Source organism: Genypterus blacodes, unplaced genomic scaffold, assembly GCF_046128005.1.
Source record: "Genypterus blacodes isolate CSIRO-AG114 ecotype Tasmania unplaced genomic scaffold, CSIRO-AGI_Gbla_v1 ptg000063l_1, whole genome shotgun sequence".
Lineage (NCBI taxonomy): Eukaryota > Metazoa > Chordata > Actinopteri > Ophidiiformes > Ophidiidae > Genypterus > Genypterus blacodes.
In genome coordinates, this window is record NW_027466875.1 from 540,276 (window position 1) to 567,202 (window position 26,927).

A 26,927-nucleotide genomic window follows, 5' to 3' on the forward strand; every position below is an offset into this window, starting at 1 on the left:
GACAGTTATACTATACCTGAGAATGAAGAGGACGTCCTGTACACAAGGAACAACACACACAAACACAGCAACAAGCAGGTTCAAGTCAAGTGCAGTATGCAGATTGAACTAAATGTATCCAGACAAGCAAGTTACAGATTTACACAATGCCAGCAAGACACACACAAAAAACGCTAAACACATTTAGCTTGTTTTCAAAAACATGGCCTGTTTATTGTTTACAAAAGCATTTGGCAGTCTTTGTCATTGACAGAAATAAAGTCTCTTCCAGCCGACACACACACCTCAGCATAGCATGGCAGCAAACTCCACCCTTCAGACATCTCACACTGGAGGAGCTACAGCTTTGTTTTTAAAATATATATTTAAGCTCTTTGATTACCAAAACACAAGTGTGAGCACATTCAACCCTAGGGTGAACTCTTCCACGCGTACATCACACTCTGATAGTTAACAATCAATACTGCTGCGATCATACATCCTTTATTTCTGCACTACAACACTGCTGAAACTAAACACACTTGCATGTTCAGGGCCTCTCTAAGAACCCATCAATGATCACATAGCTTTAGAGAAACACATTTCCCTGTGTGTGTGTGTGTGTGGGTGTGTGTGTGTGTGGGGCTGTCAGAGCATTACAGTATACTGCAGATTCAGCACCACGGTCATGAATCTACCCAAGAGATGCTGGAGAAAGCTGTATATTGCCTTATACAATAGGAAGACATGAGTAGTTCATGTTTTGTCCTCACTGTAAGTCACAGTCAGGGGGACTAACTGGAGGTTTGAAGCCCACAGAGGGAAGAACACTAGAGTCAGACTAAGAGCAAAGGTCAAAGTTCATATTGCAGGTGTATGACCCAGGAAGTAGCACCACTTGATGAGGAACCTAACAGGAAATCAGTGTTGATGAAACCAACAGCCTAAGCAGTGAAGCATCCCAGCTGAACATAAATAACAAAAGAGATTTAAAAACCTGTCCAGTTTTTGTGAAGCTGCCCAGGATGAGGAGGTGACAGAATGAAAAAAACTGCTTAAATCAGCAGTTCAAAAGTTGCAGCGACGTCCCTGTTTAATCAATATAGTAGTCTATACTTTATTTAATACCCGACTGCAACTATGACAGTAAACAAACTTCAGAAGAGCCAGCCAAATAAAAAGCGTTCACCTCATTCAACTCACTCTATGCTGCCCCCTGCCTGTCACAGTCCATCAACCACACACGTGCACCACTTACACAAGAAACGTCACATATAAACAGAGTATGGGATTAAAACCAGTATAAAAACAACGTCATACAAAATAAAGCCACAAAAAATAGATCTGTGTAGAAAATACGTCTCAAAAAAGACGAGTGAAACTTCAAAATGGCTGTTCAGTAGGAAAATCAGAAGCCATAAAAATATAATTGTCTTTGAGTTCGAAGGCTTTTCCATCCAAACTCTATAACTGGCATACGGACACACTCGGTGAACGGGATGCTGATACACAGCCCCGTCACTGAGCACATGTAGATTAGCGTAAGCATGCGCCTTTTCTCCTCCACTCTCTCTGTGCATGTGTGTGTGTTAGTTCATGGCGGCAGTATTTACACAGCGAATGTGGGCGAATAAATCCTCCGTTGAGATGTCTGCGAAGTCGTAACGGGAATGTGCGAGTGTGTAGCAGTAACACAGAGGAATGGACGAGTGTGTGCTTGTAAAGAGGAGATGCTTGGATGAGAGGAATTCTGCGTGTGCGTGTTTGCGTGTCAATACTGGGGCTGGTACTTCGGGAACAGGTAGAATTCTTTGCACAGTGAGCTGGTGAACTCAGACATTTCTTTGCAGCGATGGTGGGCAGTGCCGGGGGCGTAACCCTCCCTCTCTTTGATGTGCCTGTTGACCTGTGGACAGGGACGACAACGGGGAGGGTTTAAGCTACAGTAATGTGCTAAAAGAAAGCCAAACACACTGAGCTCTGAGTTTACTTAATTACGGGTCATCTGTGTTCACCTGCACAAGGATGTCTGCAAGGTGTGTGTCCCTGGCACGGAGGCGGAGTGCTGTGTTAAGCTCCTGGATAAACCAGGAGCCGCGCTTGGTGTTCCTCATGGCGGCTGTGCCTTGAGGAGGAAGCAAAAAACATTCAGAATAATAAACTTTATTTGCATCTAGCACCTTTCATGCAAGAAATGAAGCTCAGTGTTTTAGAATAAAGAAATAAGGAGCAACGAGGTCTTCACATAACAGAGAGAGTGCCATAGTGAATGTGCAATAATTTTTTGGGACAATTATGTAATGTAATGAGTTGTGTAATCCATAATAGCCTTTTGTTAGTTTCTATACATAAAGCAGGGGAACTACAGTTGAATGTACAAACAGCTGCAGGTTTAATTCAGGCACAGACACATTCATACACACACGTCCCCTTCTGAATGACAAAAGTCACAAACTTACAAGTTTTCTGACCTTTGAGGGACGCGTAGCCGCAGATCATGTCGGATCGCTGGGGCAGTTTAATCCTTGGCCTCCCAACCTCCCCTCTTGGTCTGGAACCTGCATCGCCCTCTCCTTCCCTTCCTGCGTCCAGCTGTTCACAGCTGGGTGAGCAGGTCCTTGCTGGCCCATCGATCTGCTCCACGCCACAGTCCATTTCCTCTGGAGCCCATAGAGACAGAGGAAGGTTAAAGTTCAACTCTTACATGCAACACTTTGAATGCAATTCTGCCGTATTCATGCCAGCTCATTGTCTGCTCACACTTCTTTAACTCTTTAATAAACCAAAAGCTGAGCAGCGGATTCCATAATTATCAGCTGTATTACTTCTAAGCACATTGTTATAACAAGATTTGTGGGAGGACAATACAATTAAAACAACCCTTTCATCCTGTGCCTCCCCTTAGGTAGAGTGTAGTTCATCCTGACTGCTTGTTCATTGAATGTGTGTGCACATTAATGCTGCTCAGCAAAGTGAAACACTCTGGCATCCCCATAAAAGCTCTGCTGACCAGAACCCCGTGCAGTTAGAAAGCAATAATGAGAGAGAGAACCTAGGGAACCTTTACTATATAAACATATAAGGTATACCAGAAAAGGAAAGAATTTTGTATACAGCCTATATACAATCAAACTTTCTTAACCCAGGAGCCACTAAAACACTTTATTGTGGATATTTCTTTATTATATTGATTCCACTCTATTGCTTGCCAAGTGCAGGAAGGTGGTGTTGTCAGGAGTGAGTCAAAAATGTTTTTGAAAACTAAGTAATAGAATATTAAGACTGTTAACAGTATAGAAAAGTGTTTGTCCCAATGTAATCACAATAGAATCTCAATTAGTTCTTGGGTTAACCAGGCTTTCGGCTGCACACTGATGGTTGACTGTGGTGGTGTGTGACAGCATGATTGCTCCTGAGAGGTCTGAGGATGTGTTAAGGGTGTCATCAAGTGCAGCCAGGCCATCACCTCAGTCACTCAGAGACTAATTAGCATGGAGCGCTTGCTTATAAGTCATAGATTAATTACATCATTATCAGGTATCACTATATTACAAATATACTACTTTGTGTTTTAGGTTTTCTTTTACAGAATAGGAACATTTGATATAATATGATGCCGGCTGATCAGAAACATGAAGGGCGGTGTGGCTGATGGACAGCTGTGAACTCTTCTGCTGGGAGAACAGATGGCATCTAGACTTGTGGAGAGACAAGCTGGCCTTTATTTATCCTCCTGCTCTGCTTTGGTCTGGGATGAAACAGAGCCAGGAGAATCTCCCCAAGTACTCTTTTATGAGCCACATATCATACATGTGTGTGCCCTCAGGACATACACGTGGATCTTTATGACATTATAATCATTCATTCATTATTTCATTAAATTTGAGCTGCCTATCCAAGCCCTGGTTGTAGAGGCAACACCTGCATTCCCTTTTCCCAAATCTGTCCTGATTCAAAGCCTTAAAATGAGAGTCTACATACAGTACATACGAAGCTACATTCATTGACATAAATCCTCTCCACACCCACCCTGTGTGTTAACAGAATTAACAATAGCATGGAAAACATAAGACAATAAAGGGACTGACCTCCTCTGCAGGCCTGGATGAAAAACATCTTCGGTTTGTTTTGTAGCAGGGGACAGTGAGCATTGTCAAAGGCCTGAAAGACCCAGTCCAGCTGAAATGAACCGAGTGATAAGAGTCAAATGTGTGAATGGATGACACATACAAACGTGAACAAACAGAAAAGCAAACACACCTGCAGGAGCTGTCCATCTGTGCCATATATAGCTCCTTCCACCCCGTGGGAGAGCAGACACACCACACAGCTGTCCACTGTCTGGTGTTCTGGCCGTCTGCAAAAGGCCTCAATGCACGCCCGCATGCCCTGCCCAGACAACAAGACTTAAAGATTGCGCTATGCATTCACAAATTGGAAGGTCAGATATCTACAATGCTTAACCATCTCTCTTTACCACATTTTCTCTGCTAAACACGGTGGACGGTTCACTTTTCTAATGCCTCTGTGTTTGTGTTACCTGAGCCGTGAGGTCTCTGCGCACGGTGACCGGGTAGTCCAACTCCGTGAAGACCTTCCTGAGAACCTCATCGTCCACCTCACCGCCCTTCCTAGTGTCGAGGTCAGGGGCGGCACAAGGGTCAAAGGTCACATTACTGATTACCAAGGCAAACCCACGTGGCGATGAGCTCATTCTGTAAGACTGGGGTGGAGGACATGAGGACAAAAAGCGAGAGAGAGAGAAGAAACAAAGGAAGAGAATTAAAGGAATTTTTTTTTTTTAGTTCATCACAACTATCTACCAGGTCTTCACCAAAACCATTCAGTGTTTCTGTAAAGGTGTGCCTTTACCTGTTGGCAGTGAGACAGGTAGAAGTCATGGGTGCAGGGCAGCACAGGAGTGGTGATGGGACTATCTGCATCCAGACTCATCTCCATAGACTCTGAAGCAGGCAGCAAGAAAACACACACACACACGCTTCAATTCGATACAATTCTAAAGTGAATCCCTTTTCAGTTCATTGTGTGTAACCGCCAGTAGTGGTATGACAACTTGTGTTGCACTACAAAGGCTGTGAGTGAGTCACTGGCAGGGTGTGTCGCCCGCAGGTGAGAACCAGAGCACTTACACTCATATCTGTATCAGGATTATATAATGAAAGGTTCACACAGCAAAAGCTTATCTAAACTGCATTTGATTACCAATCTCTACAAACTGGAGGAGAGAATAAACATTTTCCCGTCCCCCACCCCTGGTCTCCAAGGAAACAGAAAAGTACTGACGACATAATTTACAGAGAAATCTGAAACCTGGGCCTGAGACATGTGATCCTGAATGTAGAGCACAATGCAGCATCACTCACCCTGCGTCCGTGCTCTCTTGGCAGGAATTCCCTCTTGTGTGGAGAGTGGGGGGGGAGGGTCGACAAACCTCTGAAAATCAAAATTAGGCACATGCTGACTATAATCCATGAACTGAGGAATACAATACAAATGAGTTGGATCGTGAGGGATTTTGTTGACAACGTGATTCCTAACTTTATAAGGGACTCTCCTGGCTGCTGTCTAACTTCACCTTCAGGCTATCTCACAATAAAGAAAGGCGTTTTGTAATTCTCACAAAAGGTCTTCTCATCTCTTTGTCCTTCCTTCCTCTACTGTCTGTCTCTGTTCGTGTCCTCTGCCCTGCCTGGTAGGGACCTCCTGAACACTGACTCAGCTATCAGAGGTTGGGTGTGAGGTCAGCACACACTTGTCCCTGTTTGATTACTAACAAGCACCGGCAAAGGACCATAAAACTGGAGCACATCGTTATTAATGGATGTTTTATCCACCTTAGATCAATTGAATTTGTAAATCTACTGAGAGGATTTATACGGTATTTAAATAGAAATGTCTCCTTGGATTTACAGAAATGCTGACAAAGTCCATAATAATCCTTTTTTATAATCTGCTCGCCTCTCTTCTTTTCTCCACAGCCTGCATGACCAGTTGCCTTACCTCTGCCCCAGGCTGATCACTCTGAGACCTAAAAACTGTCTCTGGGAGTCTGGGGGAGATTTGTTGTGTATAGTTTTGTATGCGTCACCTCTCCACTTCTCTCCATGCCGTCTCTCTCTGGTGATTGTGTGAGCAGGTCACACAGGTGCTGCTGCTTAGTGTCTTGCAGAGCTGAGCAGAAGGTGCTAAAGGCTCTGGGTCCCCGCTTTGGTAGGAGCAGCAGTAAATTCCAACTGCGCTTCTGAGAGGTTGTCTGAGCCTGTTGGATCACATAAGACACAGGAAAATATCATTAAACAAACTCTAATCTTAAATCGAATGTGAATTACAACTTGTAATTAGCACAAGACTTTCACATATGACTAGACACTGAATTAGACTGTAAACTGAATCCCTTTGGAAAATGACAGGTGACAGGTCTCAATAAGAACTTTGAAGAAATCACTTGGGAATTTTGCGAATGTTTCTACAACCATTACTCACTATTCCTTTTATGTAGAGACCAATCGATTTATCAGTCTGTTAATGAATATAACAATAACAGCCACGTTTATGTGACTCAACCTAGATGTTACAGTTGTTTGTGTCTGACCCAAGGCTTACACTTGACTCTAACCTTCACAAAGGTATCTAGTGAAAGCTGTCACTTGCCAATCACGGTGTTGACAGAGAACATAAATTACATTTGTTGACCCCAATTGGAACAAGTTCTTGTTAACAGCTGTTCAACTACTACACTGCTGAGAGTCAAAGATTACCCGGGGTATTTACATTCATCCATGTGTCCACATACCATAATACTCTCTGCCATGCTCTCAGTCAGGATGTCCTCTGCCTGCAGCGACTGGACGAGCAGCTCGTCCACCACCATCTCTTTGCAGAGGATGGCAGAGGTCTTCCTGAGAGCCACTCTGTCCCGCTCCTGCATGCCGCACTCCAGCATGTTGCTCCCAAACACACGCTGAACACAACGCACACGACAGAGACATGAACCTCCAGCATACACAACAACAACAACAACAACAGAGACTGAACTCGTCTACAACAGCTTCAGTCAAGCGGAAGCGAAGTTCGAGTGAATGAAGTTGATCGAGCTGGCACATGGTTCTTGTTGTCCTCTGTGGTGGTGGTGAGTAATGTTGTTAACACGCAACGCGGACAAACAACTATTAACATAAGGTTGTGACTGTTTTGACGCGATAGAAAATTTTAATAGTAGCTGACGTTATAGCAATGCACGAACGACCAATACAACCGGAAATTGGCCACATCTGCATGTATTTGTCGCATTAAATTAACACAACAACAACAACAAATTTTAAAAACAGATTGAGCTAAAATTGTAGTAAGCCGTTGTTTGGCTAATTACGCATGCTAACTAGCCATCTAGCTAACTTCGGAGTGATTTTCAACCTGCATTTAAGTTAGCGAATTGTTTTGCCTTTCGCACATTCGTCTTACCTTGCTGATGTTCCTGCAGCAGAACACAAGAGCGACGACAGTGACGGAGCAAAATGTGGCTGTATTTTTCACTACTTTGCGTAAATTAAAGACATTACATCTTCACCTAACAAGACTAACTTCCGCGGGGTTATGCTGTAGCGTTGGGCGTAGGCGGGGTCTCAGACGTCACTGTTTCAGGACAGGAAGCCAATGAGAGCGCGGAATTGTTTGATTGGCGTTGTGTGATCCAATCAGATGGCTTCTTGTAGGCGGACTCCACCGACTGTGCTACTGCTGCAAAACGCACGATTGAAGGATATTTTGAATTTGAAACTGTAAATAAGTAACCAATTGACATGAAGCACTTAAAGGGCAGGAAACAAACAATTGGCCACTTAATAAGAACAGAGTGGATTCTAATAGGCTCAAAAAGAAACGATCGAAACCAATAATTATATCATTGAATATACATTTAAGATCACAATGTGACAAACGTAAAGCAGACGAATATGTATATAATTAACGCAAAAATAGAACATTAAGTAGAATCATTAAGACGTCAATTATTCTTGAATTACCGGTCTTATTCCCAGATATCCAGTGTTATATTTATTATGTAATGATTAGTATGTTATGTATGTTTAACACTACTTTGTCACCGTTTTCCTGAATTTACATTTCAAGGATATTTGGGTTTGAGTTACAAACAGTTTATCTTTTCAGGCTCAGAGTTTTCATTTATTGATGAGTTTTCAGGGTCATTAACAATCTTTCACATTTCCCGACTGATTTGTTTTACCCAGTTTTGTGAGGCTATTTCTGTCTTTTAATGATTATTCCTGAATTTTCAGCTATCACAGGCTATTTGTGACTTTTCTAAGTTATTCTTGGCTATTCATGCTTCCTAGAATAGAAAGCACGTCAACAATATAAAAATAAATGATATAACTCATGCCATGTAAGAAGAAGCCCCCCACCCATCTCACTCCCTCTCTTTCTCTCTCTTCCACCTATCGTCAGGCCTACTTCACTCTCCCCTGCTGTCTATGTCCTCACCCTCACTGTGTGTGCTGTCAATAATTGATGATTCTCACTGACTCAAAGGGTAACAGGTCCGGGAGAAAATGTCTCACCCATTTATTTATTTATTTCCAAGTCTCTGTTTATGCTTGGGCAGCCTGAGAAACCACTACAGGTGTGTACTGGAGCATTGCGATCGATGAGGTGAGGCAGCATGACCGTGTGGATTTGATGTCATGAGTTGTGGTCGCTGCTATTCGTCACACCGGTGACCGTGAGCGGGTTAATGCTGCCTGTCTGACTTTCAGCAGGATAGAGGCAGGAAACGGAAGCTTAAATGAGTGAGAGGCAGGGGGCAGAGAGGAGGAGGAGTGACAGAATGATAGAGTGAATTAATTCAACTGGAGCCAGATCTAAATGACTCCGTTACACAGTGGCATGTAGAAACATTCACAGTGACACCAAAGCCATGGAGAGAGAAAAAAGGAATGACACGTTCTTCTCCAGAAAGAGAAGTTTCACTTTTGGGGCATATGGAGGGTGAGTAAAGATGTAAGATTGGTGCTGAGTGACTGATAATGTCCAACAAGTTCTGTATTGGTATAGATAATATTGCTTTACAAGTAATTCTAGTCATGTAAGATGGTTTATATTTCCTCTGAGCAGTTCTCACTTCGTTGTTTATAGTGTGGACAGATTCACATGTGGGAATGACACAAGGTGAGGCTTTTTTGCTCCTTTTTATTCCCCATCCCACTTGTTGTGATGTGAACTTGAGTCAATTTCTTCAAACTAAAATTAAAGTGATGTCGCACCATTAAGAACTGCATGACTAGTGATGAGTTGTGATGTTCTCTTGTGTTTATCAACCTGTCGCTGCAGTCCTGAATCTGCAGCAGAAAACACACTGGAAATCCTGGATTCTCCTTCCAGTGAGAGCAAAACTTTCCTCTCTGCCAGCAGCAACCACAGGGTGATATCAATGTCTCTTCAGCGTCTTTTTGATGACATATATTCCATCCTGTGTTTCTAAGTGCTTTGTCTCATCACAGCAGTAAATCAGCTTCCATTTGTGAATGAATACTTGTGTTTCTCTTCCTCCCTGTGCTCCTTCCTTTCCTCTCTGTTTAACTCTTCCTCAAATTCCGCTGTTATCTGTCGTTTACGGAAGGTGACAGAACTGTTTGAAATCATAGAGAAGCTGCAGGTGAGATTACACTGTGTTTGATCCTACAAGTGCGATCCAGTGTCAGTGTATCCAATGTCCAAGCAGAGGCATGTTATAATCAAAGCTGTTTGTATCCATCAGGGCAGCAGGATCGATGAGCAGAGATGTGAATTCCCTCTACCTCTGAAGGTTGGTCTTCAATCTAAGAATGAAAAAAAAGCCTTATTCCATATACGGGTGTGACACTATTGACTCTGACCTTTTGTTGATCGCAATTTCTTTTGTTTCCCCAAACAATAGAACACATTCTTAGTACACCGGGCAAACCCTCATCATTTTCTGTGTGTGTATTTTAGTCTCACATTTTAACGATAGGTGGAGAACTGCCACTCACCCTGCCACCAAAGTTGGGAGGCTACTGGATAGACCCCCCTCTGGAGAGGCTTGGGGATGAAAGTCCCACCTCCTCCCACCACAGCCTCGACTCCGAGAGCTACGACATAATGGAGAGGGACGCTGAAGCCAAAGTCTACCACGAGTTCTTCCGCTCACGAGTCAGCAGGCCTTACATGAGGCTTTGCCCTTCAATTCAGTTTGATAGGACATAGTATAGACAAGTATTGCAAATTCTTGAAAAATGCAGTATGCTTCCTGGCTGGGACTGGTGTTATTGTTTTATCCTCTTTTTCCTTCTCAGTACCATCACTCATTCACAGCAGTGGATCCTTCGTTGGGACCGTTGGTCCTCTCAGTGTGTTTGGAGGAAGAGGAGAACAAGCTACGGGTGATACTGAGGTAGAGAACTTTGCCATTAAAAAAATAATAATAATCACTGTATAACATCAGATACTGATGAAATTTCCCTGCATGTCTCATTTTAATTATTCTGATCATCCGAATTGTTCATAATTCAAGCAATATTGCATCACAGAAAACCACATGGAAATTGTGTTTCTAATTCCCAGAATGAAGGAATGCTCCCTGCATGGTGTTTTCTCTGTGTCTCTTTTTCCAAACATCCCATCTGCTGTTGAATTAGCAAAGGTATCAACATGTATGTTCTCCAAATAGCCAATGAATCATTACTCAGAAAGTAATTTCATAGATATCATAGAGTTTCTGTTATCCTTTCTAGATGCTCTGCGACAGAGTAGCTGTGTCAAAGTTTGAAGTGGTCAGCTATCTCAAGGTAACGCTTTAGTCTTATTGGTCTAATTCTGAATGATGGGAATGACCACACGGATCATTCCTCTCTAGTCTTGACTGTTCTTCAGGCTCCGGGCCTCATAACAGCATTCGATGAACATCGAGTTTCTCCTAATTTCAAGTTTGGCATATTGTACCAAAAGGATGGGCAGGTAAGACATTTAGAAATATTAATCAATTTTCTGCTGCACTTAGTGAATCATTGCACATCATCATCATCATCATCATCGTAATCATTAAAAACACTCCTTCCTAGCTCAGTGAGGAGGACATACTTGGTAACAATGAGGAAAGTGGAGACTTCAAAGACTTTCTTTCTATTTTGGGAGAGACAATTCCTCTGCAGGGATTCTCTGGGTAAAGTACACCCTGCTCTCACTGTTTATTTGGAGAAATCACACAAATAGAGCTCAGTATCACACAATCTCTTATGCTCTCCTTGTTTATTCAGGTTCAGAGGAGGTCTGGATGTGTTTCATGGTCAGACAGGAAGTGAAGCAGTTTTCACTTCCTTTCATGGGAGAGAAATCATGTTCCATGTTGCAACCAAACTTCCATTCACAGAGGGCGATCCACAGCAGGTCAGTTACAGTATGGTCTATTTTGAGCTAATGATTCATAAGACCTTTTCTTCGAACATCATAAGTTATAAGACACATTCACATGATCAGATGTTGACAGACTTTGATTTCTTCATCTCCTCCCTTAGTTACAAAGAAAAAGACACATCGGGAATGACATAGTAGCTCTGATCTACCAGGAGGGCCACACCCCGTTTCTGTGTGACGCTATTAAGTCACACTTCCTGCACTGTTTCCTGGTGGTCCGTCGGATTCAGAAGGCGGAGGAGGAGACAGGTGGAGCTGTGTACCAGGTGAGTGAAGAACCATCGTAATCATCGTCCCTATGCGGCTCAGATCAAATCATAGTAGAACAGCTGGCGTATTGCTTTTAAAAGTCTCCTTTTCACAGGTGTCTGTCACAGCCAGGGAGGATGTTCCTCCTTTTGGTCCAGCCCTTCCAGATCCTTCCATTTTCACAGATGTATGCAACAATACCAAGACCAACAATTGCTTCTGTGTCAGATGCATGTATTTTTATGAAAAGATAAAAAGACATATGAATCACACCACCACATATGACCCCAGGAGCTTCATGTACATTGTTTCTTGAGGAGCTAAGTGTTTTCTGTTTTTAGGCTTCTTTGCTGAGAGAGTTCCTTCTGGCCAAACTCATCAATGCAGAAATTTCCTGCTATAAGGCTGAACAATTCAGCAGATTGGAGGTAGATGGAGATGCAACACAACAGCTGTGCTATATTTTTGATCTGTGGTTGACATCTATGTAAAGCATTTTCCACTGATTTCTCTTATGTAGCTACGCACACGTTCGTCACTCTTGGAGAGTTTGCAAACCGAGCTCTCCACCCGTTCCCAGTGCATGATGGGGGATCCAGCACTGTCTGCAATGACTTCTTCTGATGGTGTTCGGGGTGTGTCTGAGGGGAGTGGGGGATTCATTGAAAATTTTAAGGTAAATGTTAATGTCACCTCTCAGGTTTCAGGAATTCTATCATGTTTGACTTCATTGGTTTCATCTCGTGTGCTTTATCTTCTGAATCTCTGCCATCAGAGAGCCATCAGAGTTCGAAGCCACTCCTTTGAGACTCTTGGGGTTCCCAGGAAGATTGGTGGTACTGCATCACAGAAACCCAAGGTAAAGATTCATAATAAGACTAAGGGTGGTGCTTCACTAGATAAATGCTCAATTAAAGTTTTTAGCTAATGCTCCTGACTTCATTTTCAGATATGTGATAAAGATGGCGAGAGGTAAGACTTGTGATATTAAACCAGGTATAATATGGTCTTAAGTGTCAGCTGAGGTTGCAAGACAGTTAACTGTTTTGTCTTGATTCCAGTGTCAAATCTCCAGGATCTCAGCCCGCTCTCAGCGATTGTTGGTTACCAACTGAACTCAAAGACCAAGCAAGTCCTCAAGAAGAGACATAAAGGGAATAATAATTTGTAGATTGTAAACATTGATATATTCATAGAAACCAGCTTATATGGTTACTTTGTTACCCTGGTTGATGACTTGTATGTAAATAGAGAGTAAAAGTAAATAGTATTTCTGAAGATATAATTATTATATTGTCACAGAGGTGATACTAGGTTAAACGAATAATATTCCCATTGTATTTCAGTGAAATGAACGAACAGCTACAAACTGTGAAGAAATGCTAAAATAAAATGTTCTGTTCTGTTCTTTAAAATGACCTTTGCCTCAGTTAGTTGCACTGTCAACCTTCAAAACTTTTTTATTCTATTTATAATCCTGCAATATCATTCATAATATTTATTTATGTATTCATTCATTGTTTTGTGTGTTTGTTGTGTGTGAAGTATCCGTTAAATATGTATGAAATTATAATCATATTGTGATAAGAAGATATAATGAGAGTAATTTTCAAAATTCAAATTAAAAGTAGGGCTAAAATTGAGAAGATGGTCGTAAATAACAAAGAAGGGTGCAAATATGAACCTCCCTGCAAGAGAAGCCCTTATGAAGTGGCAATGACCCGCAGTACCTATTTTTCGACAGTAGATGGCAGGGTTGCAATTTGCACTGAACAGATTGGCGGAGGCTAATAGAAGAAGAGAACACTGTCACCATGTCGGGAAATCTATTTAAATTGTATCTGCATTCCACTGGCCAGTTGCAATACAATAAAATATAAAATAATAAAGACTCTTCCTGCGCGTGTTTAATAGTGGAAGGCAGTATTTTAATACAGCCTGGTACAACCTAATAGAAGAAGAAGAAGAAGAAGAAGAAGAAGAAGAGCAGGAAGAGGAGGAGTTCTTTATTGTTTTCATTTCTACTTGCTTAATGCTAAATCCACTTAAACAGACCGGTACCTAGATACTGCTGTATTTAAATGTAACAGTAGATTGAACTGAAGAAGCGATTTTTGTACAAGTTTTTGGATGCATGGTGGTGCGCGATATGTTCAGTCCGCAGTGTTTTGATTGAAACGTAGCGGTCAGCGTACGACAGTGAAGTTAACCTTTGACACACTGTGCTGCCTCACACTACAGTTTGCATGCAAAGTAGTAACCTTTGTCCTCTGCTGATTTAACTTTGCGTTTAACTCAAAAAGTTCCTGAAATGTCTTCGAAGAAAGTGATCGAGCTGTTCTACGATGTGGTCTCTCCGTACTCTTGGCTCGGCTTTGAGGTTTGTACTCTCTAGACTTCAATTTCTTTAAAAAAAAATAAAGGAATTTTGTTTTTGCATTGATTGTTTGTCATGGTTACAGATCGTGTGCCGCTACAGAAACGTGTGGAATGTAGACCTCAAACTGCGCCCTGCGTTTCTGGGTGGCGTCATGCAAGCTGCAGGTAAGCCGATAGCCCCGCCCACTTTTATCAGAACCACTTGGTCACGCTTACTTGAGATCCTCTTACTGAATCAGAACTAGGACTATACACGTACAATTCACTTAAATGTAATGTAATTACAGTTGTCAGTTGTAATTACAGTTGTCAGTTGTTGTAGCTGAATGCTAAAATCATTGTTTTGTTTCAGTAAAATACCACAGTGAGCTCAGAATGAATGCTTCAGAACAGTAATCAATAAGTAGACAAGTTGTATGAGGATGTTTATGTTATATTTTTTTCTGTTATGACAGGAAATAAACCCCCTGGTCTCGTTCCAAACAAGTTCTTGTACATGACCAAGGATCTGAACCGCTTGGCTCAGTATTTTAATGTTCCCCTTCAGGCCCCATCTGACCCCTTCGAGGCCATGTTCCAAAAAGGTACAGACTGTAAAGTGCATTAATGACTCATTGTCTATTTCTTCATTTTGTATAGCCAATAATTTAAAAGGTGTTGTGTTATCTTATCCTAGGCTCTTTGTCTGCAATGCGGTTTGTAGCAGCAGTGCAAGAGAGAGAGACAGGTGGAGACCAGCAGGTGGAGCAGGTGTCCAGAGAGCTGTGGAGAAGGATCTGGAGTGAAGACAAAGACATCACTGAGCCTGCATCACTGTCTGAGGTGCCAACTCATTCAGCCTGGCTTCATTAAGGAATGTATTGTTAAAGTTAACGCAGCACCGCTGTGTTTTTCCACACAGGCAGCCATGAAAGCAGGATTACACGCTAAAGAGATTGAAGAGTTGCTGAAGCTGTCCACCTCAAAAGACATCAAAGACAAGCTGAAGCGCACAACACAGGAAGCACTCGATCATGGGGTCTGTGTGATGACCATCAGTTCTATGTGTAGGATCGAGAATAAACAAGTAATTACTGTGTATTTACCCACATCTCTTGTCTTACAGTCATTTGGCTTCCCCATGATGGTTTGCCACGTCAATGGAAATGCAGAGATGTTTTTCGGCTCTGACAGATTTGAACTCATGGCCGACTGCATAGGTGAGCGTGCACTCTGCAGCCATTTACAATCACAGGGTACAACATAAATCACTCCAAAACTGGATTAATTCTCTGAATTCTGTCTCTTTAAGGTGGCACATCACAGAGTCCGTCTTTCTTTGCACTCTGTTTGCTCAATGCAGTAGCTCTTTATGTTTGCTTTTACACAAGCACACGTAGGCCAATCCCTAGATGTTGTTGTTGAAAAGGTTTCTTCACCTACTGTTGATCTACTGTTACACAATTTCACATCCTGGTTTATACAAAAGCCAGTTAACTACATTTAAAAAAAAAATCACATTGACAAGATTCAGGCAAGCTTCTTCGTCTGATACCCAGATCTGTTGTGTGTTTCAGGGGAGAAGTGGTTGGGCCCTCAGCCTGAAAAACCAGCTGCCAAACTGTGAGATGAAAGCTGCCTTGATACACTGTTGGTGTATCCATAGCGTTTTAATGATTTGTTTAATTTGACAGTAAAAATGTAACATTGTCCTTTAGTGCTCGATGCATTGCTTAAATAGAGCCCATTTACAAATACTGCTACAAAAACATCTTTTTGTAATGTACATATGAAATCAGAGGTTGACATTAAATAAAACAAATATAATGTTTGAAGATCACTAATACTCATTTATGGATTTCTGAAGTGTGATCAAAATTGTTTTTCGTACAAAATGTCTAAAAAGTGCTGTTTTAAATACAGAACACCATGATTTAAATCTCTGTCACTGTTTAAAATAAATAAATCAAGTATTTTCCTTTCTTTGTATTTAACCAAACAACAGTTTCAGTTCCAGCATGTCTTAATAATGCATCAAGTAGCTGTCAGTGCTTCAAGATGACTGTTTTCATTGTGTTTGATGTGTGTAAAACAGAAGAGGCTACCATACAAGTTCCATGGCAGGTGCCTTTCACAGAAGGTTGAGGGCTTAAAATAACTAGGATAAAGCGGCAGGACCAGTTTTTCCTGAACAAAGGAGAGACAGGTTGGACTGGAAAAGGATGACATGTGTTGGCTTCAGTGGGTGGGAAATGACCAAGATGTGGTAGAGGGAACCCAAAAAGCAACGTCAAGAGTGCTGGCCATGGTCACGCAGAATTTAGTGTGCTGAATCCCCCCGTAATCAAAAAGAGGAAAGAAAGAAAGAAGAGGCTGATAGATGGGAGAGAAGAAGGATGTGGAACCGGTGAAGAGGGTGGAGTTAAGAAAACATTGAAGGAGGAACTTAGACAAACAGAGCAACACGGTGATCCCATGGGCCTGACAAATCACCTGAGGAAACCAAGACAATGAACACCTGAAAGCCACAAAATACACCTTCTTTCAGGCAGCACTGCGCACTTAAACACCGTACGCTGGGAACATGCATGGATGAAATATGAGAGTGCAATAACAGGATCTAACCGTTTCTTTGGGATAAAAGACACAAGTGAGGTAATGATCCTTTACACTCTCGGCCTCTGATGTCCATTACACTGTGGTTGTTGGGTTGTCAGGTATTAGTTATGTCTTGTATTTCAGTCTTGGTGATTTCTTTTGATTGTAATGTTTTGAGAATGTGAGTAAGGCCAAATCCTGCCAAAGATAATTGTCCTTAGGGTGTGTTGCTAACAGTAGCTTTAAACAATTCAAGAAATGCAGATGAACAGGTTAAGAGGTGTTTGCTCTGACGCAAAAGGCTGATCACGTTGTTGATGAATGCCATGGTATTTCCCTGTACTCCTATTACTGTTCCATTTAACCTGTACCCTGTGTTGACCCCTATGTAATCCGTGTGTGTGTGTGTGTGTGTGTGTGTGAGGGGCACGCAAGACACTTTTCAGATTGATGTGTTTGCATGGTGACGTGTTTGCATGTGGTTTGACCCAATAAAGTTTCTTCTTCTTCTTCTAAGGACAGGAAAATGTTAGTGTCAAAACATGTATGGCCTCTGTGAATATGGGGTCAATATTTGCGGATGAGGAGGAGGAAATACAAAAATAAATAGATGAACTGTTTCTGGGACTTTAATTGGACATATTGCCATTTGGAGGTGAGGAAGGTTTTGGCACCTTAACACACTATATGAGGTTCCTGGTCTCAGTTACACTTGTCCTTGTTTGCCCAGACACCTTCTTATAACGATCACCTGTAAGTGTCATGTTACGATTGTCACACACTGCTTTAGACCCAAAATGAAACAACATTGCCCCTTTGATCTGTTGTTATTATTCATGTAAATCTCATTCCTTCACATAATTTGTTATCAAAAGTAACCTGAAACAATTATGTAACAATGTAGGAATCCCAAATGTCTTCATTTTCAGGCTATCTTACATAGAATTTCCACAGTAGGTGACTTAAGCTGCTGACAAAAGGCCAATTTTATGGATTCACATCTCATTTTATGTGTTTCAGGATGGCTTCTTTATCGGAGTCGGATTACCGCTGCAAGCATGGAGATACATTATGTGGTAAGGTCCCAGTAGAGAAGAAGCTTAAGAGTGTTCTGTGTTTTTTATATTGTGTTTTTTGTGTTATTTTAGCATTATTTACAAATCCAAGATACAGCAAGAGGCAGGAGTTCATGTTTGAACTAAGACTGCACCATTTGAAATGAATCTTTAAATCAAGAAATACTATCTCTGAATAATAAATTAAACATCACTGAGCTGGTCTTGTGTAGCAACACACCGTATGTATTAAATTATTAAACCTATAATCCAGAGTAAGGCTGAAAACTTTTATTTACCTATCTGCTTTTAGTTATTAACCTGAGGATTTCTCTGAAGTTGTACACATTGTCCTTTTGTCATTGGTTATTTTGTAAAAGTATGGTATGGTATGTGAGCTCATGCAGATCAACAGGGACTCAGCCGCAGGTGCTCCTGGGACTCAGCCGGCCACAGACTTGATGACTGCATGCTTGTGTTTTTTCCGCAGAGATCCGTGTGTATGAGCAGGAGGTGATCGTTGTGCCCGTCTTGTTGCTTGGCAGCTTCGTGGTGGTCCTTGTCTTCATTATCCTCATGCGTTATTGTCCGGAGAAAGTAGACAAAATCCGTCCAAAGGCAACTCACTTGGCCTTCAGACCCCAGCGCCCCAGGAGAGTGCTGCATGGCATCGATGGTGACTGACTGATTATTACTTCATACTTTCATATAACACCAATACAAGTACAAACAATGCAAACCAGCACATGAAATCCAATGCACAACTTGAACATTAAGCATTAAAGCCCCCATTTGACCTCCAAGAACTTTTACACACAATCACTGATTTGCTATAGAAAGGTGACACTAATAAACTCTCTCCCCCTCTCCTACAGCTCCACCAGGTATTAATGTTCTGGAGCATGAAAGCATCGCCCTGGACTCGCCCAGTTCCTACGCCACCTTCCACCCCCCACACACCTACGCCTCCAAAAAGCATTCCGTTTCGGTTAACGCACCCTCTCTCCCAGCCACCGCCCCACAACAGCTCTTGAAGCCCAGTTTCACACCCATTGTCCAGCCGAGAGAGCTGCCCCGCCAGAGGCTGCCTGAGTCCTTCAACCTTGTCACCCCACTGCCTGCTGCTTTCTCTGTGCACACCGACTCCAGTGTCTCCCTGTACAGGGCGCGGATGGATAACAGGAATGTGGTCCTGCGGGTGCTCAAAGGTGAAAGGAATTAATCTTACACTGACTTTCATAGCTGGCGTGTTTGTCACCCTGTTAAAAGGTCAACATCCTTCCTCATCCCGTTTCCCCCCCCTTTGTCATTCTTATCATATACTTAGACACGGCCAATGCCACAGAGAGACACAACTTCCTGGGCTTTGCGTCGTTCCTGGCTCAGCTTGGCCCACATCCCTTCCTGCCAGAGCTCCTCGGCGTGGTCTCCCTGAGAGCTCCTCTGGTCACAGTCGTGGAGGAGCTGGAGAACACAGACCTGCTCAGTCTCTTGTGGCGATGCCGACAGGTAGGGATTAAATGAGGCGTAGTCTATTCTGCCTCAGTGAGCGTTAACTCTCTGGCAGTCATCACAGCTTTCCTTCACGATCAAAGCAAAAGCATTGAATTAGTGTTAACCCTTCAATCGTTCATTGTTTTCAGGAACACCCAAATCCTCCGAGTGAGATGACTGAGAGACGAATATTAACCATAGCCAACCAGGTGGCCTCAGCTCTGGTCAGTGTGCTAATGCTGGTTAAACATTTCCTCGCCATTTTTAAGCCACGTGTTTGACTTTCAAATCATTGACACCACTCATTCCTTTTACATTCTTAATTCTAACAGCTTTCTCCACCTCACTGTCATATCTCAGTAGGAAAGTCAGAAGATGTAGTCAAAATCATCTCTATCGAAGACATATTGACCCATTTACCTAATGAATGGATTGATCTGATCTGCACAATAATTTGCCTTTTGTTTGAAATGTTTTTGTTGGAAATTTAGGAGTTCCTTCACAAAAAAGATCTCCTTCACGGCAACATCCGTGCTCGCAGCGTGCTGGTCAGTAAGGAGTACACAGCCAAGCTTTGGGGCTTGCGTGATGTCTTTACGAGGAAGAACCAGGGAGCCATGCAGAAAGAAGATCCAAGCATGAGGAAATGGCAGGCACCAGAACTGTTAGCCAAGAGGCCCGCCGGTCAGAGCAGTGACATGTGAGTTGTGTACGACTTCAATGATCCGTAAATTGTGCATTACTGATAAGCAGGTATGACGATACGTCGTCTTCTTCTATATAAGTTTCCCTGTGTTTTTGTTCCTCTCCAGATGGTCATTTGGTATCTTACTGTATGAAATGGCAACACTGGGTAAGTCCAATAAATATAGATATAGATACACCTATAAGGATTCATCTTCTACCTATGCTCATTGACATTTCCTCCCCAGGTGAAGCCCCATTTGCAGAAATCTCAGTTAATGAGCTTCTTCAGTATCACCAACGAGGGAAAACACTGAAAAAACCCCCCAACTGTTCCAACACTCTGTGAGTATCAACTCCTCTCTTCCGGAGGGCTGTTTTCTTATCTGAGAACCATGCTGTATGGATAATTATGCTCCGAAACTCACCATTCTGTCTCGCAGGTACGCCATCATTAAGAGCTGCTGCCACTGGAAGGAACAGGATCGACCCTCGCTCGCTGAGGTTAGCCGGAAGCTCCTCGCTGGAGAGAAGAGTGCCACTGACAAAATCCTCAAGGTGTCGGAGCCAATTAACATTGAGCAGTACCTGCAGGAAGCAGGATATGGAGATTCCAACAGCTACACTGTTTTCTGATCGCCTGTGCCAGTGAAGAAAATGTACCGCTGTATATGCTCAGGGACAAAAGCCCCAATGCTGCACTTTGTACAAATCTTACGAGACAGTGTCTTCCAGGTCAAGTAAAAAGTGCTCCCACCTCTGTTGAGTTCCTTAGGCACTGAAATTGTTCTTGTTCTTTGTTTTGGTTACCATGACTTAATTCTGGGGACTGATTATATATCACTAATACACCAATCACATTTTTTGTTCAATCTGTCCGTGTGGATAATCAGTGATGAATTCAGTTGGGGACTTGGGGAAATCGAATGGTCATTTTGTTTAAGTTGACCTCCGATCTGTAAACCTGACAAACAGCTTGTGGCTGTTGCTGTCTAATGACGGTTTACAAATCTTGTTTACACTCAGAAACCAGTACATTTTAACAGGGCAATGTTATGATCATTTTGTATTTATTTCACATGGGCAGTTGGGGAAATGAGGACTACATAATGAAGTGAATGACATGGGATTACATGTCTGTTGTGTTTAATTACATTATTATTACAACAAAGCTTTACTCTGTGAGAGCTGTCAGGCTGATTCACCTGATCATGTTATCAGACATACTGTACTGTACCTGTAACTGAGGAACAACTGCTTGTACAAACTTAAAATGTGAATAAATACTTACGTTCAGAGAAGTCTTTCCACTTACAATTGATGAGCAAACCCAGAAGACGTCCAGTAACAGGTATTGTTTATTGGTAGTACTGCAAACAGGTACAAAGCTCCTCCACTTGAACGCCCATGAAAGAGCAAACCATGAAGAATACCTATTTCAGGTAAATTCGATTAAAGCTACTAAAACTATATAATATTCATGAAAAAATATTGATTTTGATTGTAGTACAAAATGGAAAAGATACAAAACGCAACTTTATACTTGGTAGAACGACGTAACTAAAACACCAAGCTCTCTGAGTGTCCTCTCCTATGTGATTGGAGCCTGGATGCAACACCTATGGTAAAAAACAAACAAAAACAACTAACAAAAGAAGAAACTGAAATGAAATGGACTGTGGTTGGCCTCACTCCAAATCATTTCACTAAAGTTAAAGCACCATTTGGAATACAATGAGAAGGCAACGTTTCTGTTTGTCCCATATGTCAACTGTCCCAGCTAGAGGACCTAGTACTGATCACTGCAGACTGTTACATTTGCAGCATTCGTACATAAAGTTGTTACTGACAAAGTATTAGTATTGACACAGATACTTCAGACTGCTCATGCTCACCATTCACACTTTACAGTACACATGAAACATGTTTTTCACATTCAGTGTCCAGAAAGTCTATGTGTCTAGTGTCCATCTTCAACGTTCAAACAAACCCCAGTCTTGCATCTGACTGAAACAGGAGCATGCGAGTGCAGTGAGGAGCCATGAGATGAGAACTGCCTCCTGGAGTCCTCTGGTTCCTCCTGGCACTCGCTCTGTTAGCGTTACTCCCGCAGGCTGTTGATGGAGGCACAGATCTTGAGAGCAGGGCCCAGCTTGATATTCATAGTGGATATGAGGTGATCCTCTCGCAGAAGCAGCAGAGCCTGTCCATCTATTTCCTGTGAGAGGAACTGTGCAGCAAGCTCCTCACAGCCTTCACACAACAACAAAAAACACAAAGACACAATCAGCACAGAGGACAACAAGGCATCACCATGCTTATAAATGATTAAAAGCACAAATGACATCTAATATGGCCACCAACCTTGAAGAGAAGAAATAAATCTGCACACTTCTTCCACGCTCCACTGAGCAGGCGTCGCCGGGAGGAAGTTTGCACCATCCAGCGGGAGGCTACCAGGGGCCGAGCTGTCAGACTGAGGGGCGCTGTGGTCGGGTCTCGAGCAGGAGTGCGAAGAGCTTGGGGACAGTGAAGGAGAATCGTCTTCATCTTCTTCCTCTTCTCCGTCGCTGGATGCATCCTCAGAACGACTGGACTCGGAGTGACACTACAACAGAACAGCAGAGATTCAAACACCAAAGCCCTTCATAAACCCTCAGAGCTGTGTTGTTGATGAAGTGCCTGAGCTCTCACCTTGACAGGTAGATGCCTGCCTGGTATTTTTGCACAGGTGATTCCAGAACTGCCTCTGCGTGGAGGACCCCTGCGCCGAGCAGTGCTCTCATTGGGAGCTGGAGGCTGAGGCAGCCCGGCACCACTTCTGCCTCTGCTGCTCTTAAAGTGTTGACTGCAGCTTACATTGTACCTGCAGGACCAGGAGGGCAGTCGATGCTAAGGAGGGTGTACCAACATATAGCTATGGCCCAAGAACCATAGAAAACACAAGGATAAGGAAGCTAAAATACTAGCGTCCACATTTACAGAAGCCTGTTAGGAAGCACAAAACAACACATTTGAGAATATTGCAGTGTTTCACATCATCAAAGAAGAGGCACCTCTTAGCGCAAGTGTTTGAACAAAACCTCTTGGATCCTCTGAACTGGCTGGCTGGAGCGAGGCTTCCACAGTACTCACACTTCAACACTACAGAGAAAAGAAAAGCAAACTGTGTTTCACAAACTCACCACTTTCTAAAGATTTACATTATAATTGGTCATAAATGAAAAAGCACCACTTACATGGAGGGCCATTCTCTGAGCGACCAACCAGGGCAAAATCTCTGTCCTTGAGGAACCCGGCAACCTGTCACAAAGGCAAACAATCATTACAGTAATCACATAGAATATCATTATTACATGACACTCAAGTCCTTTTGGTACCCAGCTAAGATTATGGAATATGATTCACGTCCACTATAGTCTCTTATTTGGAAGTTTTTGATGTAATGACTGCTATGGGGGCTTACAGGGAAGGGCTCAGCTCCCTCTTGAATGACAAAGCCCTCTATGAGGTGGGTGAGAACTTGAGGTTTGACCACGGCCTGAGGAACAGGCGCTCTGTCTTTGTCTCCATGTGCCACTCTTGACAGAGGCAGAGGCAGGGACAGGGTGGGGGGGGACGAGAAGGCGACTGATGCTGCAGGAGGAGCTACGGGAGATTGAAAGAAACGGGAACAGAATTTATTTTCAATCAGGCTCCAAGTTCACATGTTCTGATAACAATATGTACCGCGTTTGATTTGGCGACTGTAGCAAACATACCAGCGTCCTTTGCTGGGGCCGGGGACAATGTAGGAGCAGAATCTCTCATTGGTGCAGAGTCAGAAGATTCTGTTGCCATCTCATTGGCTGCATCACAGTCAGACTTTCTCTTCAGGGAGCCAACAGCAGGTTTTGTCTAATCACAGAAGAGAAAAAAGAAGCAGGAAGTGTTACAGCTCTGACATGCTGATGCCTACTCTGTGTTCAACTAAGCCCCTCTGTCTCAACGCCTGAGCTTACCACAGAGGCAGCACTGTTGTTGGAGGCTGTACTGTCCTGGGTTGTGCTACTGCGTACCTGGCCCAGGGCTACAGCCTGTGCGTTTCCCACTAAACCCTGTCTGGCTCCCACAAGTTGGACAGGAATGTGTGGAGGGTTAACCCCTCCGGTGGTGGCCTGGCTGTTGTTAGGTGGGGCTGGGAGAATGGGCGGTGGGTGTCGAGGAGGCAGCTGCACAGGTAAGCGGTGTCCCTGAGCTGTCTTGGGCTGGATAGGCACAGGGACTTTGTCTGCAGCAGTGCTGGCCTGTTGCAGCGGCTGCACCACCAAAGTCTGGGCGTTGACATTGGCTTTGGGTGCCACTGAACCAATGGGGTAACCCTGTGTTGAGGTAGGTACACTGGAGGTTGGCACCAGAATGTGTGTCACAGTGGCAGAAGGAGTGACTGTGGTTACAGCTCTGGCCTGACACAGTCCAGAGGGCGACAGGAGGAGCTGGGAGAGAGGCAGTGCTGGGGAGGAGGAGGAGGAGGAGGAGGGAGCTACAGAAGCAGCAGGAGTAACATTCAAGGTTGCCTGGTTTCCAGTCTTTACAGTCATAGTGTTGGCAGGGGATTGCTGGGCATAGTTGGATAATGGTTTGGTTATTTGTTGCTGATGCTGTGCTTGAACTTGCTGCTGCACTGTCTGGGGGAAAGACTGCTGCTGCTGGCTGAGGGGTAACGTGGCAGCATCTTTCCTCTCTGGAAGCTCAGACTTGACCGCAACCGCTCTGGCAGTGGAAGCACAGTGGAGGGCCAAGTTCTGCACCTGGGGGATGAATCAAGGAGAGTGTTAGGATGAACTGCGTTGGGAGAAGGCAGCAAGAGTAGTGAGGGATGGAGTCACAGTATTCCCATGGCAATGGTGTGCCTGCTGGACTTTGACCAGCCTTCACATTAGATTACATTCACACCTGATCACTGTCAGGCTGGGCACTGCAGGTAGTAGGGGGGACTTCATGTTGCTGCTGCTGCTGCTGCTGCTGCTGTTGTGGTTGCTGCTGTTGTTGGGGTTGCTGCTGGGCAACTGTTGCTACTGTTGCTGTTGCCGTGCCACCAGGCATGAAGATGAGCTGAGAGGCAAGTGGGGCCCTGAGAGAGCGGTTGACCTAGGTGAGCCAGAGCAGGACAGATGGTCAGCCTTGGTAAATAGCAATTATAGGACTGAATGAATGAATCTGCAACAATGCAGACTGAAAAATTAGAACAAGAAAATCCTTGACGACCATCACTTCTGCATTTAGCTCTAAACTTATTGAACTGACTAAATTCAACACAGAGAAAGTTTTTAGCCAATGGAAACATTGCATGCGATTGGGTAACTCACTCTAAGGTACATCTGTCCCTGTCCTGGTGAATTTCCACCCAGCAACACTGACTGATTGAGAGCTGTTGTTGCAGATGTGGCTGGTCCATGAGGTCGGGCAGTAGTCATGGTCCCTCCTCCAGATGCGCTGCTAAGATTGACCTAGATGCACCCAGACTCTTACATTATGATCAAAATCTGTCTACAGTTTTCAAAATCTAACACTGTAATTGATGAAACTTTCCGACAATAACGAATAAAAGCCTTACAGTGGTGTTTGCCTGGGACATGCTGTTACTAGGGGAGTTGGACTGTCGAGTAGCTGCAAGCGTGGCCTAATGTATCAAGGGACACAGGGGGAGGTGTGATGGGATACTTCTTTCCTGTGGCGACTGATCTTTGCATTTTTTTTTTAACGTCTGAATTCTGGTTACCTGTTGCACCGCGGCCAAATTGTGAAGTTGGGCATTATTGATCTGCTGTTGTAGCATGAGCTGCTGGAAGTACTGAGCTGCATTGGGCTGTCTCTGCAGAGCCTGAAGAGCCTAAACAAAACCCACAAACAGATCAGCACAGTAATGCATGACAGCAAATGATGAAACGACAACTATTTGGTCTCCTTGTTGAACCTACGCACTTACCTGCACAGCCTGTCTCTCGTACAGAGACATGTGGGCAATCTGTGGCGGGCGAGAGGTCCCACCGGTCTGAGGATTACCATTGGTGGAGCCTGTGTTTTGGTCTTCACCTGCATCCATCTCTATTGCCGCTCAAAACACAAGAGCCATTCGCCAAAAGAACATCAGGTTTGTGCTGTGTACACAAATAAACAGGTCAACATCTGCTGCTTGCCATCCTCGCTGTATACTGAACATTTCTTTTTTAAGCTGTGTATGAGTGGGACGTTGCATGGCTCAGGGCACTGCTGGCACACAAAGATGATGTCTTGGCTGTTTTGATTTTTTTTTTTTGCACAAACAAGACAAGATTTATTCTGAAGTTTGTTGCGTTGGTAGGAGATAATAATAATTGGGCATTCTTAAATACAGATTAACCCTTGTAAATGCAAAAACAGAGGCTGAAAATACTCGGATACACAGACACACACACGTGAAATTTGTAGTAAATCACTGTCACATCTGGTCCATCAGTGTTAACAAGCGGGGAGTGTTGTGGCATTTCGTTGTACGCTAGTTGTCAACGTGATAGACGAGAGTAAAGAAAGCGGTAACGTGGAGGAAAGCGCAATACAAACGAGAAAGAAGCTAGCCTTCTGTGGCTAACTACAGGGGGACACTGCTCCCCACCAAGTAGGCACAGACACTAAACATAAAGAAACAATAACGTTTGTAAACAACACAACAGATTTAGACGGCGTGATAGATACCGAGTGTGTCGAGAGTAACGGAAAAGCCGCAAAAACAGACGGGAACACAAAGTAACGTTTGATAGCACGTAGAGTTAACCGAAGCTAACTAAGGAGCATGGCAGGCTAAGCTAGGTAAACACACAGCAAAGTGCAAGATAGCGACCCAGCCTGAGTGGAGTGTGGGCCTGTTGGCTGTCTGGTGTGTTGTGTTTACCTTTGCTTGGTAAATTATGTTCTTTTCGTCACTGTAAAATAATATTTTTGGCTTCTTCAAGCTCCGTTTTGATTTCAACCAACGAAGTCGTTCAGATTTTTTTGGCTCGAGTGAAGCCCCGCCCCTCAGGAAGC

At 43.4% G+C, this 26,927-nt stretch overlaps 5 protein-coding genes across 9 annotated transcripts; 3 read left to right on the forward strand and 2 right to left on the reverse strand.

Moving 5' to 3' along the window:
• Positions 1–188: 188 nt before the first annotated feature.
• casp2 (caspase 2, apoptosis-related cysteine peptidase) lies at positions 189–7,603 on the reverse strand. Of its 2 annotated transcripts, none has more exons than XM_076154822.1 (11): positions 7,462–7,603; positions 6,794–6,961; positions 6,089–6,259; positions 5,364–5,433; positions 4,852–4,943; positions 4,520–4,702; positions 4,240–4,368; positions 4,068–4,158; positions 2,451–2,639; positions 1,995–2,104; positions 189–1,885 (listed from the first exon to the last, which is right to left on the reverse strand). In XM_076154822.1, exons 2-11 carry the CDS (start codon positions 6,941–6,943, stop codon positions 1,751–1,753), a joined length of 1,320 nt encoding a protein of 439 aa, XP_076010937.1. In that variant the 5' UTR covers positions 6,944–6,961; positions 7,462–7,603; the 3' UTR covers positions 189–1,750. The 2 variants fall into 2 exon arrangements, with proteins under 2 accessions (XP_076010937.1, XP_076010936.1); XM_076154821.1 differs by having other exon boundaries at positions 2,439–2,639.
• An 816-nt stretch (positions 7,604–8,419) lies between these two features.
• Positions 8,420–13,229, forward strand: rap1gapl (RAP1 GTPase activating protein-like). Its single transcript, XM_076154845.1, has 19 exons — positions 8,420–9,003; positions 9,151–9,183; positions 9,346–9,436; positions 9,635–9,670; positions 9,773–9,820; positions 9,988–10,185; positions 10,329–10,426; positions 10,597–10,675; positions 10,767–10,820; positions 10,906–10,989; positions 11,094–11,194; positions 11,289–11,418; positions 11,547–11,711; positions 11,810–11,881; positions 12,036–12,122; positions 12,215–12,370; positions 12,470–12,553; positions 12,644–12,666; positions 12,756–13,229. The coding sequence occupies exons 1-19, from the start codon at positions 8,933–8,935 to the stop codon at positions 12,844–12,846; spliced, it is 1,701 nt and encodes a 566-aa protein (XP_076010960.1). The 5' UTR covers positions 8,420–8,932; the 3' UTR covers positions 12,847–13,229.
• Positions 13,230–13,510: 281 nt separating this feature from the next.
• Positions 13,511–15,881, forward strand: LOC143004015 (glutathione S-transferase kappa 1-like). Of its 2 annotated transcripts, XM_076154851.1 has the most exons (8): positions 13,511–13,694; positions 13,996–14,074; positions 14,157–14,238; positions 14,529–14,657; positions 14,750–14,895; positions 14,975–15,091; positions 15,179–15,272; positions 15,630–15,881. In XM_076154851.1, the coding sequence occupies exons 2-8, from the start codon at positions 14,006–14,008 to the stop codon at positions 15,677–15,679; spliced, it is 687 nt and encodes a 228-aa protein (XP_076010966.1). In that variant the 5' UTR covers positions 13,511–13,694; positions 13,996–14,005; the 3' UTR covers positions 15,680–15,881. The 2 variants fall into 2 exon arrangements, with proteins under 2 accessions (XP_076010966.1, XP_076010965.1); XM_076154850.1 differs by lacking the exon at positions 13,511–13,694 and having other exon boundaries at positions 13,701–14,074.
• Positions 15,882–16,314: 433 nt separating this feature from the next.
• styk1b (serine/threonine/tyrosine kinase 1b) lies at positions 16,315–21,184 on the forward strand. Of its 2 annotated transcripts, XM_076154848.1 has the most exons (11): positions 16,315–16,707; positions 17,168–17,305; positions 17,671–17,726; positions 18,196–18,381; positions 18,581–18,913; positions 19,033–19,214; positions 19,349–19,423; positions 19,691–19,899; positions 20,012–20,052; positions 20,132–20,228; positions 20,327–21,184. In XM_076154848.1, the coding sequence occupies exons 3-11, from the start codon at positions 17,672–17,674 to the stop codon at positions 20,517–20,519; spliced, it is 1,371 nt and encodes a 456-aa protein (XP_076010963.1). In that variant the 5' UTR covers positions 16,315–16,707; positions 17,168–17,305; position 17,671; the 3' UTR covers positions 20,520–21,184. The 2 variants fall into 2 exon arrangements, with proteins under 2 accessions (XP_076010963.1, XP_076010961.1); XM_076154846.1 differs by lacking the exon at positions 17,168–17,305.
• Positions 21,185–21,223: 39 nt separating this feature from the next.
• On the reverse strand, positions 21,224–26,921 carry phc1 (polyhomeotic homolog 1). 2 transcript variants are annotated; one of them, XM_076154844.1, is made up of 14 exons: positions 26,794–26,921; positions 25,852–26,023; positions 25,645–25,755; positions 25,480–25,545; positions 25,232–25,372; positions 24,819–25,013; positions 23,942–24,673; positions 23,645–23,780; positions 23,350–23,531; positions 23,123–23,186; positions 22,940–23,027; positions 22,578–22,749; positions 22,248–22,491; positions 21,224–22,136 (listed from the first exon to the last, which is right to left on the reverse strand). In XM_076154844.1, exons 2-14 carry the CDS (start codon positions 25,966–25,968, stop codon positions 21,985–21,987), a joined length of 2,400 nt encoding a protein of 799 aa, XP_076010959.1. In that variant the 5' UTR covers positions 25,969–26,023; positions 26,794–26,921; the 3' UTR covers positions 21,224–21,984. The 2 variants fall into 2 exon arrangements, with proteins under 2 accessions (XP_076010959.1, XP_076010958.1); XM_076154843.1 differs by having other exon boundaries at positions 23,885–24,673.
• Between the last annotated feature and the right edge of the window lie 6 nt (positions 26,922–26,927).